The sequence below is a fragment of the Anser cygnoides genome, chromosome 11 (assembly GCF_040182565.1).
Source record: "Anser cygnoides isolate HZ-2024a breed goose chromosome 11, Taihu_goose_T2T_genome, whole genome shotgun sequence".
Lineage (NCBI taxonomy): Eukaryota > Metazoa > Chordata > Aves > Anseriformes > Anatidae > Anser > Anser cygnoides.
The window spans coordinates 18135488-18153671 of NC_089883.1; the positions used below are offsets into that span (position 1 = coordinate 18135488).

At 39.7% G+C, this 18184-nt stretch overlaps 1 protein-coding gene and 1 long non-coding RNA gene across 6 annotated transcripts in view; one reads left to right on the forward strand and one right to left on the reverse strand.

Moving 5' to 3' along the window:
* LOC136791726 (uncharacterized) overlaps positions 1–18184 on the forward strand; it is a 139668-nt gene that overhangs the window by 97637 nt on the left and 23847 nt on the right. For all 3 annotated transcript variants that reach the window (XR_010834331.1, XR_010834332.1, XR_010834330.1), the window contains exons 4-5: positions 14974–15111; positions 17999–18152. This is a non-coding gene — a long non-coding RNA (uncharacterized lncRNA). The remainder of the gene's footprint in view (positions 1–14973; positions 15112–17998; positions 18153–18184) is intronic.
* Positions 3530–18184, reverse strand: part of AQP9 (aquaporin 9) — a 30014-nt gene continuing 15359 nt past the window's right edge. For all 3 annotated transcript variants that reach the window (XM_067004147.1, XM_013177546.3, XM_067004148.1), the window contains 4 exons: positions 15737–15874; positions 13950–14068; positions 12041–12258; positions 3530–7259 (listed from right to left, as the gene is read on the reverse strand). In XM_067004147.1, the coding sequence (XP_066860248.1) occupies positions 7100–7259; positions 12041–12258; positions 13950–14068; positions 15737–15874 (635 nt within the window). In that variant the 3' untranslated portion in view covers positions 3530–7099. The remainder of the gene's footprint in view (positions 7260–12040; positions 12259–13949; positions 14069–15736; positions 15875–18184) is intronic.

An 18184-nucleotide genomic window follows, 5' to 3' on the forward strand; every position in this document is an offset into this window, starting at 1 on the left:
CCATTTAACTAGCAATGTACATTTGGAAATTGCATGGAACTGTTTGCATTTTGAAATATGCCTGAAATCCCTCCTCCCCATTTTTTTTTTCATTCTTCTTCATGGAAGTAGAACATTGTGGGTAAGGGCTGGTGCTCAAGTGGTACAAAAGACTGGTGGCACACACTCGAGACAGGAGCCATGGAGACAGAACAAGAGGCCTGCTGCCAGTTGTACTAGAAAACCAGATAAAAGACTTGGAGGAAGAAGAAAAGGATACAGCTCTACTTGCAGGCAGGATAACTATTTTAGGTAGATTTTTGTCCTTTGTTTTAAAGCTGTACTGTTCAGTTTCTTGTGTTGCTATAATTTCAAAGAAGCACCTGCAATAGCAAATGCGGATTATACTGGCTTCCAGTGTCCCATGGCTTTTAGCATTGTCTTGTGACAGAGCAGATTGAAATGTCTGTGTTCACATCCTTATTTTGTTCAGCCATAATATTTTCATTTCTCTTTTCTTGGATTGGAAGCTTTAGAAGTGCTAGTGGTGTTTGCATATGCATTTGTAAATGGCCCATGTCTTTGAAGTATTCTTCTGTGAGCAGCCTGGAGGTGTGAAGACTGTGCTTCTGAGCCAAGGTTGGTGTCTGTCGTTCTTGACGACTTGCAGGAGCAGCCCTTGCACTTGCTTTATCCCCTGGGATTACGTGGCAGTCTGGCACCTGGATTCACGTCTCCTCGTTTACTTGTATTTGATAGCTGTTCTTCAGTGCCAGTATCTTCAAAAACCTGTGTTGTTTCTATAGCCTGAAAAACATAAGACCACTGGGGATTTACACATACATAAGATGAAATACTTGCTGCACTGTAGCCAAACGGGCTTTCTTCCTTAGATGTCAGAACGGTTATGTAAAAGAAGTTTTCTGCAGCGTATAGGCATCAGTTGCCAATATTTTGAACATCTGAAACAGCAGTACTCAAAATGCTGTCACCTGCCTGTTGGAAATGAAGATACAACAATCTTGGGTTTGGTACTGTGCAGTTCTGATGCAGAGAGTCTTACTGCCTCTTTTGAGGGGTTGGAGCAGAGTTCACAGAGCTGGAAATTAATTCAGGGAAGTTACTATTTCCCTCTCTCCCACTGAGATTTGTTTTTTTTTGTTTGTGGGTTGTTTTTTGTTGTCGTTTTTTCACTAATCTGAAAATGTTCAAATACATTTTGCTCCTTTACTATGGAATACAACATCATTACAGTTTAGTCCTGTTCTCAAATATCATATTTTTGAAGTCCATTTAATAGGTATTGATGAAACACCCAACTCTAATTTAGTAGTGTTTGCTGCCAACCACATGCTGCTTCTTTGGCTTTATGTTTGTTATTCGATGCCTCGGTCATGCTATGGAAAGTGTTGCATCTGTTCTGTTTTGGTTGATACTGTTCAGTTCCTTCTATTTCAATGCTGACTTCTCAAATCCTACTATATTCTTTGCTTTGTTGCTTTTTCATTCAGAACTCTGTTAATATGTGGAAAGCAGGCAAGGTTTCATGAGAAGAGTCAAGCAGTGAAAGAGAGTACTGTTATTTCTGAGGATACGGAAAATATTCTTCACCTGTTAGACTATTGTGTGCCAAATGCTGAGAAAATAATAGTATTAATGAGTCCAAACTGGTCCTTTTGATAATACTGAGAATGTCTGAATTTCTATTCAAGATACACACAAGTTTTCTGATAGGTGAACAAAGAGACAATCTTCTGATCTTCATACTGTTGTTGTCTCTTTCCTTTGGTGTTCCCCAGTAAAATCTTCAGTATTTCCTGAAGTAACCAGGCATTATGAGCCTTTTGGATGATCTTTCCCCAAAAGGGCTTGCTTTATTTCACCAGCTTTTGAAGTTCTATTTCTCCTTTATTATCCCTCTATTGGTTGGTGTAGTGTCTAATTGAATCCTCACTCTTGATTTCTGGATGGTTGGAGCAATGTTTGTAATGTGAAAGAAAGCTCAATTTCCAACAATTTAAAGCAGGGTGCTCAGCCTCTAGGCAGGTCAGAGGGACAGCACTAATCTGTCCTCCCCTGTCATGGGAAAGGAGCTAGCTGGGTCATTTGGCTGGAAGGTTTAAGGTGATGATTTAAGGTGCTGTAATATTCATATTCCCTCTCTTAGTAACATCCTTTGAAGGAAGCTGGGGTTCAGAAAAGAGAGAAAAAATGACATACATGTTTAACGTCTAGCTTTATACCACATGGATTTCTTTACTATTTGATTTAAATACATAAAGAAACACCAATGGCTATTTATCTACTACCTCTCCTCTGATGCTATGCTGTAAGAGTGTGCAAATAAGCAGAAATACACTCATAGTGCAATAAGTGTAAATTTTTATAACAAGATGCAGGTGCAAACAATAAGATAAAAAATCCAAACTTTTAACTGGTTTGCACAGAATATTTATTTCCTGGATGATCTTGTTCAACTTTTAAAGCCTTCCTCTTTCAAACTGCTCTTAAAAATAGCGCGTTTGAAACAAGTGATCTATTATGCAATAACAATTGTGCCAAACAGAAAAAGAGCAGCTGTTACTGGAAGTTGCACTTAATTGTTGTATTTTCCAGCATAAGGTTGCCTGGTGGGAACAGTGTGGGGGAAAAATGCAAGCAATTGCCAAAAACAAGCACGTGAGGTGAAACTTGAATTTGCTCTCATGAGAACTTTCTAAGATTCGTAAGTAGCTGAGAAAAGCATGCTGTATTTAAATCTCTGGAGATTACTGTATATAGAGAGAGCAGAGCAGGCAGTGTTGGCCAGAAAAAGAGAGGAGAATGTAGAAAATCAGAAGGACTGTTGGGAAGGTAAGAGCCCTCAGGATGGACAGAGGATAAAATGCCTGTTGCCACTTCATTTTTTTTCTTTTGTGGTTCCTGAGTAAATTTGAAGCTCCTTAATTGTTCTCTCTCCTTTCACCCCCATAGAACAGCTTTATTTTTATTATTATTATTATTTTACTTTATTTTTAAATGAAAGGAGCAAAGCACATCTCTGTAACAAACATTAATCTTAACAGAGTAGAAAACAGATAAATTAACTTGGGGCATTTTGTAAGCACTGTCGGCGAAATTTTGGTGTGATATATGTGTGCCTTAAAAGCAGTCTCCGAAGTGGGACTTAAGCAAAATAGCCCCCTAGGCTCTGGCTGTCGTCAGACTGGTGGGAAAGCCGTGGCAGGAGGCACCCCCAGGCAGAAGCAGGAGAAGGTCCAGAAGCGAGGAGTTGCATGGGTGCCTCCTGGCCCAGCGGTGGCCATTACTCACTCGTGAGCATTTCTGTGCTTTGGCACTGCTATGACCCACAAAATCTGCCACAGGGGGTCTGTGCTTTGGGAATGTAGCTTGTTAGTCAACGTGTTCTTGCAGCATGAGGCTGTAAAACATTGTGGGTCGTAACAGGCAGCTATTTATTTCTTAATATGTCCTTAGATGCCAGAGGGGAGGATTTTTATTTATTTATTTATTTATTTGGTTACAAAAATAAAAATAGCACTGGAATGCATTTATTAGGGAATGACTGTATTTATTTTGAACAACAACACATTCATCCAAATCCACAGTCAAAACTACAAGAAAGTACAGTTTCCACAATACTCCAAGTTTGATTCTCCAAACACCTATATTGCCTCCCGTTGTGAATAATTCCACTGGCTTCTGTGAAAAAACATGCAGTAGCCAACCTTTAACCCAGTACTCTTTGCAGGATCACTCTCCACATTACTTCAGTACTAAGTTTAGCTCTAGAGAACAAACACGTTGCCCAAAAAAGAACAAATGCAAACTGAAAATTGAGCAATGCTCTGAAAATGATTTTTTTCAACATTAGTATGATCAAGTTTGATTACTATTAGTTCATTAACCAGCATATATTACAGCTGAAAAAACTGTTTCTTGTTGCCAACTGTTACATTGATTCAGTATGAGTGCGACCACTGAATATCAGTCGATATTAGAAAATTGCATAGCTTATGCAAATTAACAATCATTTTTTTCTTTGCACAAAACCGATCTTGATGTCTGCAAAAGCTTAGAGTATGAGATGATAATTGTTCCCATTTTATTATGGAGATACTGGTCATGGCTCCATAGTTAAGACTCAGCTGAGTTTCGTCCCTGAAGCAGGAATTCATCTGTATTGCTAAAAATGAAAATCACCACCTCTGAGGTAGATCTGTAACACCTTCTTCTGAATAAAATTCTGGCCTTTGTGAAGTCAATACAAACTGCAGTATTGGTACCATGCATTTTCGAAGAATTTTTGAACATATGTGATGATAAAGTTTTAAAATGAGTTCTTTAAGCAAACATAATTGACAACAACTTGATCAGAGCATATTTTTGATATTGCTGTGCTGTTTTACTAGTGTGTCACCACTTATGACTTGCATGTTGATCATTTTAGATAAGTAGATGTAATTTGTACAGTAATTTGCAGCACAGGAATGGCCTAAGTAGGAGAAACAAGATTTACTGTTGATTTACAGGCAGAACCTGTTCTAATCAGAAGGACTTTGAGAAAACGTAGAACTTATATACCTCGGCCAACAGCCACACAGCAAGTGTGGGCTGGTCACTCAGTATGTCGTATAAACAAACTGTCCCTTTCTCATTGCTGACTTGTACCGTGTTTTTCGCTGTTTTCCATGGTGCATTAAAGGAAGCAATACAGTGAGGCATGTGAAGCCTACTGACTCTGCAAAATTCTCGCACAGTAAGTGATAAAACCTGCCTCTACCATTTTGGATAAAAAACAACGTCGGCAGTTTCTTCTGGTTAATTGGCTATTTGTCTCTTTTTATTTTCATGCACAGATATTTCATGTTAGGTGCTGGCATTAGTGGAAGAGCAAGGGCCTTTCAGATGCAGGGCAGCCTCTGGCTGTTCCTACCTTCATAAACTCTGCTCAGACACAGGTGGCTGGCAGTCACCTAGGGCAGCTACTGTCAGACACCACCAACACACAAGAGTGCCCTCTGCAATGGGGGGTAAAAGGAGCTTCAGTCTGCAACAGAACAGGTCTGAATCACTTTTACACACCAATTGGTTTTACGTAGTGCAGTGTATACAGGAGAGATGAACCTGCTTGTCTGTGCTGTCAATATAAAGTCTACAGTTATGAATAACTGCAGCATTGTCTTGATTCTCCGGTGTGATATCCTCAGATAAATAGAGGACTTATTCTGTGGACCTTCCCCTTTTGTTGATGTGGCTCTCCAAATAATCCTACCCTTTCATATTCAGCTGCATTATATAGCTATATAAATTTTAACCCATGTCAGAGAAAGGGTAAATCAAATCAGCATTTTGCACAAGGTTGATACAGTGTCTGGGAAACATAAATTCATTACAGTTCTGCAAGTTTTCTTCAAAAACATCATTAAAATGGAAATTATACTCCCTCAAGTATACAACATCATCTGACTTAGAGCTGCAGCAAGCAAAGCTTTGCCTGACCTGCTAATTCTATCCCTCTGCTGCCATGAATTCGGTGTGGCACGCCAGGGAGCATGATAAAGACACACAGTGATGCAGGCCTGACCTGCCCAAATGCTGCGGCTGATTCTGACAACAGTATTCTTCCAAATCACTTCTGTGAATACCTCACTGAAGTGCACAGGCTGTTACTGACAACACAAAGGGTTCCTTCCTTCAGGAGTGAGATCAGAAAACAGTGTGGAATTCTAGGGAGCAGAACTGTAGGAATCCAAAGGGAATAGGACCCTAAAATGAGTGCATTGAAGAGTTACCTTGAAGTTTTGCCTTGAAAATAGCTCAGGAGCATCATTGAATAGGATGTCTATTTATTCATGATCACCACCACCAACCACACACATGTATGTATATACGTTTGTATGTATATTAGAAATGAACTTTGAATTTATTGGATGCATTCAATTCACAATGATTAAGCAGAAATAATTTCATTTTTCAGAGTTGAAGCTTGACCACAGTCCTGAAATAGCATCAGCTAAGTATTTAGGAAGCAGCATATGCCCAACCACTTCTGTTTAGCCAGAGAGAACCCATGCTTCAGAAATCTAATGTGGAACTGACGTTTGATGAGAAATTCAGATCTAGGAGTAGGCCTGAGACCAGTTTCTAATTTTAATTACTGCTACCAAAATAAAAATTACTCCCAGTAAGCAGATGAAATCCCCCCACATAGATCATCATCAGCAGAGGGCCTCTTAGAAGCTTGTACAGACACAGGCCATGTGCTAACTTATGCACAGCACAAGCCTCTGTTGCTGGCCCATCTCCACAGGAATGGAACTTACCCAGAAAGCACAGCAGGAGAGATTCAGACTAATATTCTAGGTTAGGTTTTAATATTGGATAACAAAAAGGTCAAGTAAATTGTTTTAAAATAACTGGATGTTATTGCCACGAAGAACCTCTGCAGAAGTACAGCTTTATCTTTTTGGTGTTGAACTTGTAACACTTTTTTTTTTTTTTAATCTTTCATGTTCATATTTTGAATTACTAAACTTCATCGCTGATGAGCTGACTCCTCACTGTTCAACCAGTGGCTGCATAAAGATTTAGTAAAACTACTTCGATTGATGTTTAGGCAATTCAGGCATTGCTTTTTTTTATTTATTGCTTTTTTTTATTTTCAGACAAGGCATTCTTAAATAATGGCTACAAGAAGTGAGATGTGCTCTTAATTCATTAATTCAGCACTGAACCAATTAACTACCTTTGCACGCAGTTTCATAACAATCTCATCTATTTTCAGTTAATTAGGCAGCATGATTAAGATCATCTGTGTTGAATTAACAGGTCAGTGTATCATCTCACTACAATTTCATCTAGGAGATAACTGGATCTGAAAACTGTATGAAAGAAACAACAATTTATTCCTCCCTTCATAATTTAATTATCTGATCTGAATGTGATCGGCCCTATGTCTCATGAAAAGAAGTCAGTTTTGAACTTGTTTTCTACACAAATTTTCTGTTTTGAAATGTGAATATCTAATTGAGGCATATGGGTTTTATAAAACGGTCCAAACAATCATTTGCACAAAAAACAATACAACAAAATGAGAAAGAAAATTCTTCATTTCTTACTACATGTTTGTCAATTCATATTTATCGTATACGTCATTTTCTTCTCCTGGATGAGCGTCTGAGTGATGAATTTCAATAAAAATGATATAGGTAATAGCTCCAAGTACTCCTCCCAGCATAGGTGCAACTACAGGGACCCACCACCAATTATTTCCAGCCCTGTAAGAAATAAACAAGAATTATCATTATCCATTACTTTAGTTAACGCCCTACATTTTATTTGGCAGTGAAGAAATATGCCATAGACCTTTCTGTTTTGTCTCACATATCTTTAAACGTATGACATCCCTGTCTGTCCTGTCCATATTGTGAATGAAATACTAAGTAATAACGACCAGGGGCACTGGTCTAAGTACTGTACACGCACCTTAGAAAATAAGGCCTCTTTACTGCATGGCTGTTTTGGGGGCAGGTGATAATTTCTCCCTTGTGGAAAACAGGCTTCATTGACTTGCAATGAAATGAACTGGGACATATTTATTGCACAGCAATCCTGAATGATGCTATTGCCAGATGCTCATGAATGGGTTTTCAGAAGTGATTAATGCAATGCATGTTGCAGTAATGGGTTGTCTCATCTGCATGGAGATCTGCAGGTTCAGGCCTGCAATAGTATGTGCAGTGTTCCTCCTGACAACCTATAATAGATTACACTTGATTCCAATGTATTTGCCTTGAGGAATGTAATAAAATGCACAGACTGTAAAGTACTTGAAAAAAATACTTGACTAGAATGGTCAAGATTCAATTTCATGATGTAGTGTCTTCTCTCTGTGTTTAAAACATGGGGTCTTTCGGTAAGAGGTAAACAAGTATTCACAAGTTTTAAACACCTACAAATTGACTTTTCATAAAATTGCTGTGTTCAGTTAAAAAGTCCAGCGGAATAACATTGGTTCCAATGAAATGTTTAAATTCACTTTGCGCAATTGATAAGATTTATTTCAAAATGCGTAGAACCATTCTACCATTCTATGATTTAGAAACACTTTTTAAGAAAGAAGTCCACCATTAAAAGGTATAAAATCAATACATAACAGCCTCTTTCAACAAGCCCAAGTCTTCTGCATAATTGCTCTCCCTTTCCTGGAGGCTCACATTCAGACAGTAACTTGCTGACTAGCGCTTTTGGAGCACAGGCTTTCTTAACTGTACTGGTGCATGAAGGTGTTTTGATTCAATAGCATGCTATATTAATTCAATGTGTGAGCCTTCAGTGAAAACCCAGCCGCCTCAATTTCATGCATATTGAAAATGGAGAAGTAATTTTTTTTTCCTCACAGAAATACCAAGGCACAAATTCATTTGAGAGGAACTCTACAGGAACCTGCCAGGGAAATCTTGAAGCTGTATGGATAATTATTCAGCACTCAGTTGTATAGATTTATGCAAGAGTAAATGTGTTTGTTGCAATCCAAGAACAGAGCAGTGCTTATCTCACAGTGCCCTACCGATGATATTACTGATGATATTATTATTCCTTGTGTAAAAATGCCTTGTGTGCATTTATGTGTGCGTATTTTGCCTTTAGAATTACTTAAATTTTGCCCTGTGGGTATAATGTAACTCGTGATATTGTTCTACTGAGTTTACAGATCTGTTTGTTGCTTAGTCATGAATGTTTGCTGAGTCCCTGAGTTTCTGGAACAAGCATGGACAAAGGTCTTACCGAATTAATCAGCACAACACACTCCACATCAGCTACCTGCATATAATCCCTGTGTATGTGTGTACGTGTAGGCGTGTAATGAAGGTGTTTCTCAGCAGGTTTCTCTCTGTGCTTGTGCCACGGCCTGAGTTGTGCCTTGTCGGCTCCTGCCTGACCTGCAGACCACGGCCTAGGCTTGCAGCAGCTGCTCCCAGCTGCGCTTCAGACATCCTCTGCTAAGACGGTGGCTGCAAAGCCTTTGCAGAGCGTGATGCCAAAGCTGAAATGAGATCGGGGCACGGCTGAGCTACGAGTTTCCGTGACCCTCAACCCTCCTTCACTGAAACAGGCGCAAGAGCTCCCTGTGACGAGCACAGAGAGCAGTGAGCAGAGCTCCCTGGAGCAGCGCCGCCGGCCGCGAGGTGTCAGCGTTCCCGCGCGTCGGCTCCGCGCCCCGCCGCCTGACAGGGCCCGGCCGGCCGGGGGCTGCCGCTCGCCCTCCCGCTGCCTCGTCGCGGTGATACCTTCGTCACCATCCGGGCCGGGGCTTCGTACCCACAGCTCCGGCGGCTCTCTCGCGACAGTCGAAACTGCGCTAACCAAAAGTGGGATTTTTCTGAGCGTATTCAAGTATTAGGTGTGTGCTTAAGGAAGACTGCTGTTTGTCTCCGTCGTTACAAGGCAAATCACTAGAAACGTGCAGGTCCCTAAAGCCTGCCGTTGCCTCCCATGACAGGGACAGTGCTTCTGAGGCACCCACCAAGCAGGGCAGCCTGCGCAGGATCAGGCCGCCGTGCTGACCACAGCTCTGCAGAGCAGGCCGTGTGGACACCCACACCCATCCAGGTGCAGCCAGTCAGAACAGCTTCTTAGGGAGCCTCTAACCAAAGCTAGGCTGGTTAAAGCTAGGGAAACCATGCCACAGCCTGTGTCCCTAGGAGCAGGTGTTGGGGAAACTGCTCCTTCAGGTGTGTGCGTGCCAGTAACAGCAACATTTATAGACCCCATCTCAGCTGCCTCTCAAACCTCTGGACAACACCATGGTCCAGTGGGAGAACGCCCTCCGGTGTACTCACAGCTCTCTGCCAGATAAAAACTAGAATTTAATGGTCTGTCAAGCATGAAAAAGGGTAAAGTGGACTTTCCTTGTGAGAACTGATTATCTCAATGTATGGAGCATGGTGTCAGAGAGTCTCATCCTTCTTTAACCTAGTCCAAAGTGATACTTTTGTGGTGGTCCCTGGCTACTCTGTACACACCACTTGAGCATTCAGTGACCTGGACAGAGTGACTCAGTCACCTCGTGAAATGCTTTCAGGCAGTGTTTAATGTCTCTTCAGTATTTCCTATTGCTCAGTTTGTGCAACACTTCCCTCATGTCTCAGAAGAGGCTTCATGCTTAGGTCTCAGTTCCTGCCTTTTACCAGAGAGCTTAAACACCCGTCTCAAGGCTGTGAATCCTGGTTAAGCTGAGACATCCAAGGTTTAGTTATCAACTTTGGCTGTATCACTTAAGTCCCTTGTACATATGTGATGCCAGCAGAGCACAAGGCGGCTCAGGATCCCAGCTACGATTGTACAGACTTCTCATGTGGCCTGCAGCTGATCCAAGGCTTCCAGGTACCTAACAAAGCTCGAGTTCTTCCTAAGTCCCATACGGGTTTGCTCTGTAAATGGATGAGAAAATATTCGTGTTGTACCACCCCCTTGAAATTGGTTATAGCTGTAGGATTCTAACTGAAGGTAGAGAGGAAAACTTCTTTCTCAATTCATACTTCCCTGAGACTGCTATAAGTTTATTCTGGCCATGACCAGAGATATCATATCTCGCTTATTATATTCCCATTTTTAGATTTCCTAGTATGGTTTTTACAGTGGGAATACATTTCTGCCTTGTATATAAATCCTAAAATTAATTTAGGGAAGAGACCGTGTTGGTATAGATGTAGACTTTCCTTGTAATTTCTTAAGTACTGTAAATTGTAATGTCATGTGATGTTACTTTTGGAGAGGAGTGCAGTTCACAGGTATTCTGTGACTAGATCACAGTACAATCAGGCTTTCAAACTTTTCAGCAATGCAATAGCAAACTTCATAATATGTTACAGATTCTAAGACGTAATGCTATAGTTAATATTATAGTAAACAACTAATAAGAGGTATTGGATGCTTGGTATGGGATATCACTCTGCAGGCTGCCATTCTAAGAAGCGCAGTCTAATGGCACAGTGGTCAGAGCTGCTGAGGAGGAAAAGTTCAGAGGTAACTGGGCTAGAGAGCAGACTTCAGCCTTGGGCTCACAAAAGCTGTGTTACATCCCAGCCTTGCAGCTGGCCTGTGGCATGACTTTGTGCCTGTTTCCTCTGTTCTGTGTGTCTTGCTCTTTTGTATGAGAAAAGCCTTGCTACTGTACTCCTCTAGCAAGGCACATGATTTGTGTAGATGGAAGTCATACTAAATAAATACAGATTATTTGTACTTAGTGGAGTAGCTAAAATGAAATCTCCATTAGGTAGGGTTCTGTAGCAGTGTACAGTACTTCTGGGGATTCTTACTTGTAAATAACCGGAAAAACAAACCATACAAAAATAAACCAGAAGATTCAACTACTGATGACAGATTACTCTCACTTAGATTTCCCAGAGTGGCTTTTACACTGGATATGTGTAAACTGTGGATTTGATGTGCAACTAATTAGCTATGTGTTTGGCCAGCCAAGAGTGTGTGTGTGCCTGTGTGCACACATGCACAGGGATTTGAGAGCGTGCTCTGAAATGTGGGGAAATGAAGGGAGCTTTCTTTCATTTACTCCTTCACTCCCAGCCAGGAAGTCAGGCTTTTAGGCTGTTGTATATTTCTGCAATAAGTCAGTAGTAATAACAGATTAAATCAGTCTGATACATCTGTGTTTTTATATAGCACACAGTATATATTCCCACCTAACTCTCTCATGATTTCTTTTTTTTCCAAAAGCTGCAGGAGAAGAGAAGAAAGCACTTATTTTATATTTTCAGTGACCTCTAAGAATTTCTAATATTTTGGGAAGGGTCTACTTGAAGCAATGATTGATATTAGAGATAATGTGTGCTTGATTTGCCCTAGAAGCAGGAAATCCTTTTTAAAGCCCAGTACCTAGAGCATGTCTGACAAAGTGCATGAGTAGTTTCTGGTATGCAAAGAATTACCTATATGTATATAAAGGATGACTTGGTACCATGTTGGATCAGTATCCTACTTTCCTAGGAAGCAATTTCAGCCAAAAGCATTTCACTTCATATCTAGGCTTACTTACGTGAATACTTCCATTCCCCATCCCGCAATGGCTGTGAAGAGCCTTGGGCCAAGGTCCCTGGCTGGGTTCATGGCACAGCCACTGTTCATTCCCAGGGAGCAAGTAAGAACGATTATAAGAAGTCCAACTGCAATTGGCTCCAGGCCCTTTGGTACTCTGTTATTTCTGGTGTCAAAAATAGCAAATATAGCCAGAAGAAGAACAGCTGTTGACATCACCTGGCCAATGCAAAGAAAAGAATATTGAATAAATATGTGCAGGTTGCTTCTAATAATGAAAAGAAGAGCTACAACATCTCTGTGGATTGTGGTGGCTTAAAGCTGGTATTTAGATCTATCCCACTATACAAAGTATCGAAGTTTGAACCTGGTGTCTCTCTAGTTCACAGTAATAAGAAATTTAGATATGTGTGATGAAAGAAAAGAACAAGAAATGTGCTCAGTAGATAGCAAAAACTCTCCAACAACCTGGTGTGGAAAAACAGAGGATTTAAAAGGTATTTCCTGTGTGAGGTCTAATGCTTTGTTTCCACATCTTTTTTCTGTTCAGTTCAACAGGTTTTTTTGGTTGTTGTTTTTTTTTTTTTTTTGTAGTTCTGCTCTGCCACTACATTGATAAAAAAGTGCTTTACGTGACAGTAGCTTATTCTAATAAATTACCAGACTAAATATGCACCTCTTTATCCAGACACTTCATAGCACAGGGGAAAAAAGTGAAGTCTACAACATCAAAACTGAGCAGCTAAAAACTTACCCAAATCACCTGCATTAAGGTTGCATGTGTGACTGTAACATGATCTCATGATCTCTCTATTGCATGTACTAATTGAGCTGGTGAAAGAAATTTTCTTGGAATGACTTTCTGATGGAAGTGCTGCTCTGCTTAAATCAAATGTTTTGTAAATGCTGATTTTGCTAATAATTAACTTTATGGAAAAACAGAAAGAAGTTTTAGCAATGTCAAAACATACAATTTTTACATTGATTTTAAAGTGACAAGTTTGGGCTTTCTTTTGCTTTTTTTTGGTTTTGTTTTGTTTGTTTGTTTGTTTTTACTTCATCTGGTTTTGATTTTAAAATATCCATTGGCAAAAGGATCTTAATGGAAAGAAAAATCTGCTGACTGCTCCAAAACAAAATTCAGAAATTGTCACAAAAAGTCACAACAAAGGTGTTAAGGTTTGTTGTTGTTTGTTTGTTTTTGTTCAGATTTCACAATTGTCCTGCCCTTTACATGAGGAATTCCTGTGCTCTAGCAATCCCTAGTTTTTCATAGCTCAGTTGCACAGTATTTGTTTCATGTATGCCTGAAGAAAACAGGTAAATTAATTAGAAGTAGTTAGGAGATATGAAGCTGCATTTTTCACTGTTGGTAAGTGGGACTAGAAGATACAGACTGGAAATGAAGTAGAGAATTTTGGAGATTCAGTGGTTTGAAAGAATAACAAATATCACAAATCTATTTGCAAAGAGAAGGTTGGAGAGGAGGCTTATGGTAGCAGAAAACTCACGTGTTACCATGGCTGTTTAAGCATTTCTTAAGGAATAACAGATCCACGAAATGAGCTGGCTGTTGATGCAAATAGACATAGTGCTGCTGAAGTTTATGGAGAAACACTGATTTATGCTGGGGAAAACCTCTTACACATATCACATTAAACACATGTAGAGTGCAACAATTAATATGATGTATGTGGAAAGAACAACTTGAAATTAACGTTCTTGTAAAATATGACTAAAATGTAACCCCCGCAAACAGCATTGCATTCTCATTGCTATTGTACATAGTGATGTATGACCAAAATGGTGAGAGTCATCAGACCCGTTAAAGAGCTATGTATTTTTTATTGCCTAGTTTTATAGTTTTCAGTATGTTTAATTTGTAGAGTCAAGACAGCAAGTGCACTTACCTGATCTGCAAATCCATTTATGAGGGATAGATATGGAGCTGGATATGTTGCAAAGATATGTGCTGTGGCATTAGGTCCTGTGACTTCAAGTGTTCCGTTGCTGTACTCCATAAAGGCGTCTATAGAAAACAGCAATTACCTGGTTGCACTTCTCCATAAACATTAGGTTTTCTTGGACTAGAATATATTTGATAGATGTGTGCACTTCATATTCTCATCTGAAAATGTTTATTTTATCTGGGAGCATAGTCAATGGATTTGAGGTGATGTGCTCATTCCCTCCTGTCTCATCTCTCCTCCTGTGCATTGAAGGACTTGTTTTATGTACCACAGCCTTCAAAATGGGGCTTTTTTTCCCCTCCTGCACATTGCTCCAAAATCAGCGCAAGGTAGTTTTCTGATTCTGAGCACATTTGCATTATTCTGTAAGAGGTGCAATATTTAGCACAATGCCCTGAGAAATGCATAGCATCCTGACTGTACTTTGTAAACTTTTGGAATTCCCAGCCAGGAGGAATTACTGCTATTCTCTTTGACAGTTGTGCACTGACTTGTTCTGGGTATGAGCTCTCCTGAGAGATCTCCTCTTCTAAAGAAGTTTGATTTTTTCACTCTGCATGAGCTTAACACCCAACTGCTATGCTAGTCGTCCACAAGGGGAAGGGAAGGGCTAAGCCCAAAACTTCACTTCATTGTTTATTTAAGTTAGTGTGTTTGTAAGTCCACATGCATCTATGTTAGTATATTTTAAGTCTATTTTAAATAGTATAATATGACTTCTGCATCAGAATAATTTGATAGCAAGCCCTGAAGTTCCCAAACTCTAACACTAACCTTAAACAAACAAAACCAAAACCAAACAATCAAATAAAAAATACCACCAAGCCCAAAATAGTAACCACAGTTCCTAACTTGTTTTTTTTCTTCTTTTTTTTTCCCTGCTCCTTATTTCTATCGGTACTGAGCACCTAACTGATTTACAGTAGGCATTTCCTTTCTTATTTTTTTATTTTCTTGCATCCAGACCCAGCACTCTGGAGACACAATGCAGTAAGAGGAGCTTTGGAGAAGGGAGGCTGGGGCAGAAGCAGAATTTTGGAGGAGGTGATTAAAGGAACTGATCTGACTGCATGGATTCATCAACTCAGGGACACCTGTGTATGTAAGTCAAAGATTTACCGAGTTGTTTTTCCCTTTGTGGCACACTATAAAATAGAAACATGCCTAAAGGATAGGGGTAATCTCTCCCGCCTCCCCCCAGTGTATGACCCCTTCATCACTACCTGGAGTTCATTGCCTTGGAGAGTTCTCTGTCTAGGGTGGTCTGCAGTTTAGTCAGGAGGGACTTGATCTCATATCCTGTAACCTCAATGAATGGCATTGGTGATACTAGCCTACAGGCACTTGGATCACGTCTTTAATGTTTCTAATTTGCCTGGAAGATGAATAGCCCTATATCCTGGCTATTAAGTAATTTAAAATCCTTACTGAGAAATACATGATCTCAGAGTATCTGATTTCCCAAGAATAATTTTTCTAAATTTCAGAACATTTCCTGCAGTATTAGTGTTTCAGAAAAGTTGTAGGATATCTGGAACGTTTGAGCCTTTTTTTTTTTCTTCAAATTCTTTATACTTCTTCCTTTCTTCTTTATGGTTTCAGCCTCAGTCCTGCCATTAGCTCTGTGTTAACAGTCCTCTGCCTGCTTGGCATTTATTGAAAAACTGGGGCCTTAGAGACAGCCTGACCTCTAGTTTGTCCCATGACCATGTCTAAGGTGTACTCACCGTAATAAATCCCAAAGACAGCAGCTGCTCCAACAAATGCTCCCAGGAGTTGTGCTAATATGTAAATTGGTAATTTGGTCCATTTTAATCTTCCAGTCACGCACATGGCTAATGAAACGGCTGGGTTTATGTGACCACCTGAAAAATAAATCACAAAGTAAGTCATATGAATGACTCAGATACATGAGAATAGGTGAAGGATTTGCAAAAACATGGGCACTTTTGAGCATGAGACTATGTACATGGTTTCCCAGAGGTTATTTTGCGACTAAATGCTGTTTGCAATTAAACTGAAATAAGTTGGATGAAACTGAGGGGGAGGAGGAGGGGAGGAGGAGGGAGCCGAAGATCCACTAAGAGCTTCCCTACTGATGTTCGCAGACTGTGCTATGTATCAGAATGCTGTCCTGCAATATATAATCTATGAATCTACAGATAACTTTTCTAGAAAAAGCCTGAATCTGTCCTATTGGTTGTGATGGGAGGGTCCATCACTCTGCAGATATTCTCTCTCCTCAAGGACTTTGGCTTTTCATCCATTTTTAAGGGAGGACTGGGGCAGCAAAACATTGATTCAATTTAACAGTCATGTATTGAAAGTAAGGACGATTACCAACTTGATCATATTCTGAATCTTGAGCTAGATCTTGACTACACTCAAGAGAAATGGATTTAAGTCATGTTCACGTCCCTCTCTTCAGCAAGGGGTTACCTCTGTTTTCGTGAACATAAAATAATATTAGGGCTGCCCAGCTTCATGCTGACTGCTGGTGAGCTATGCCCAGATGGGAGAGGGGAAAGTAGTGCATAATTCTTTATCACACATTTTCATCAAGCTCTTACACCCTGCAGGAGGTTCTGCAATGAGGGAACTGATAAGGCACCTGTACCAAATCAGAGAATTCCTCTGCAATTTCCCTCCTTCACATTTAGGAGTAGCTACACCTGAACTCACACATAGGAGACTTCAGCAACACTGGAAGTCTTTGTGATGGTTTTAATTTCTGAAATGTATTTATTATCATACTACATGCTAGTCACTTTCCTCAATATCTTTTATCAACATAGGGAAAAAAAAGTGTTGAATGCCTTTGGAAAACTTCAGTTTTCACAAATATGTAGTTTATACTTAAAAAATCCAAATTTCTTGCCAAATAAATAAACAGATGTATTCCATGGTAAAAATACAGTAAAACACAAGCATTGCAAGGATGTAGCAAGTCCATTGCTTACCTTCCAGGCAAAGTCACATTTCAGTCCATACTGCTATCAGAAAAAATGGCCTTTGTCTTTAATAAAATAAATAAAAGAGAGTGACCTTTGTCTGTCAAAGGATAGTGTTGGAGAAAGGGCCTCTATGTACAGTTTCTGTGTTTGCTTGCACTTCAGGTCACTGAGTCATTATCTTTTGAAATCCAGGCACCTTTGATACATAAAGAACTGACAAACACAGATAACAAGCTGGATAAAACCTTCTTTGTATCATTTCCAAAACTCTGACCTGGTAGCATCAGTCTTGAATTAATTTTGAATTCCTCACTGTGTTTCAAATTCTTCAGTGCAGAGCAGATAGATGGATGGCACCTTGTTTAACAGCCCTTCATGTGAATTTTGATAAATTGTTGTCTTGTCTTTTGTTCTTTACTCTGGCTGGAATGAATCATTTTACTTTCTTTCAACACCTGATACTGTTCCCCACCTGTATATAATACAGGGTGATTATGATGGTCAGGACATGTCATATTAATATTAGCAGTCTGATTAACATTAAATCTGCAAAGGAAAAGTCTTGTTGAAGGCTCTCATGCTGACATAGAGGACTTAAAAGATTCTTGGTTCCTGTGCCACTGGCAGTCTCCTGATTTAAAAAATAAATAAAGTCTGGTTTGGAAACTTCCCCATTTTTTCTAGTTACAGTGATCACAATGATGAGTTTGTCTGAAATGCTAAATTTGAAAAAATGGTGAGAAATTATATAGAGATTGAGGAAAATGAGATGGAAAAAAGCTTTAAAGGGAATTTACCTAGATAAAAGAGCTCAAGTTCACCAAGTGAAGACAATATATTTTGTGTTACTGTGAGTTTAGAATTCCACAAAGAGTTGATGCAAAATATTTTACCAATACGTAAACATGAGACTTCATGGCCAAAGAGCCATGGAATTTGCTAAAAAGGATATATGGGAACTGATATTCTAAAATGTCTACCAGTAATCAGATGTTGTCCCAGCCTATTGAAGTGTTTGTTCCTATTCTTTAATAGAGAAAATGCACTGCATGCAGAATCCTTTGTCGTGGGAAAAAAACTCAGGAAGCACAATACTGCAACCTCTGCAACCACTGAGACCTGCTAGAATTGAACTCTAATTTTCTCTATAATAGAGATGAATGCCCTTAGAGAAGCAAATATAGGAAAGGTTAGTGTCCTTACAGATTTTTTTCATGATAC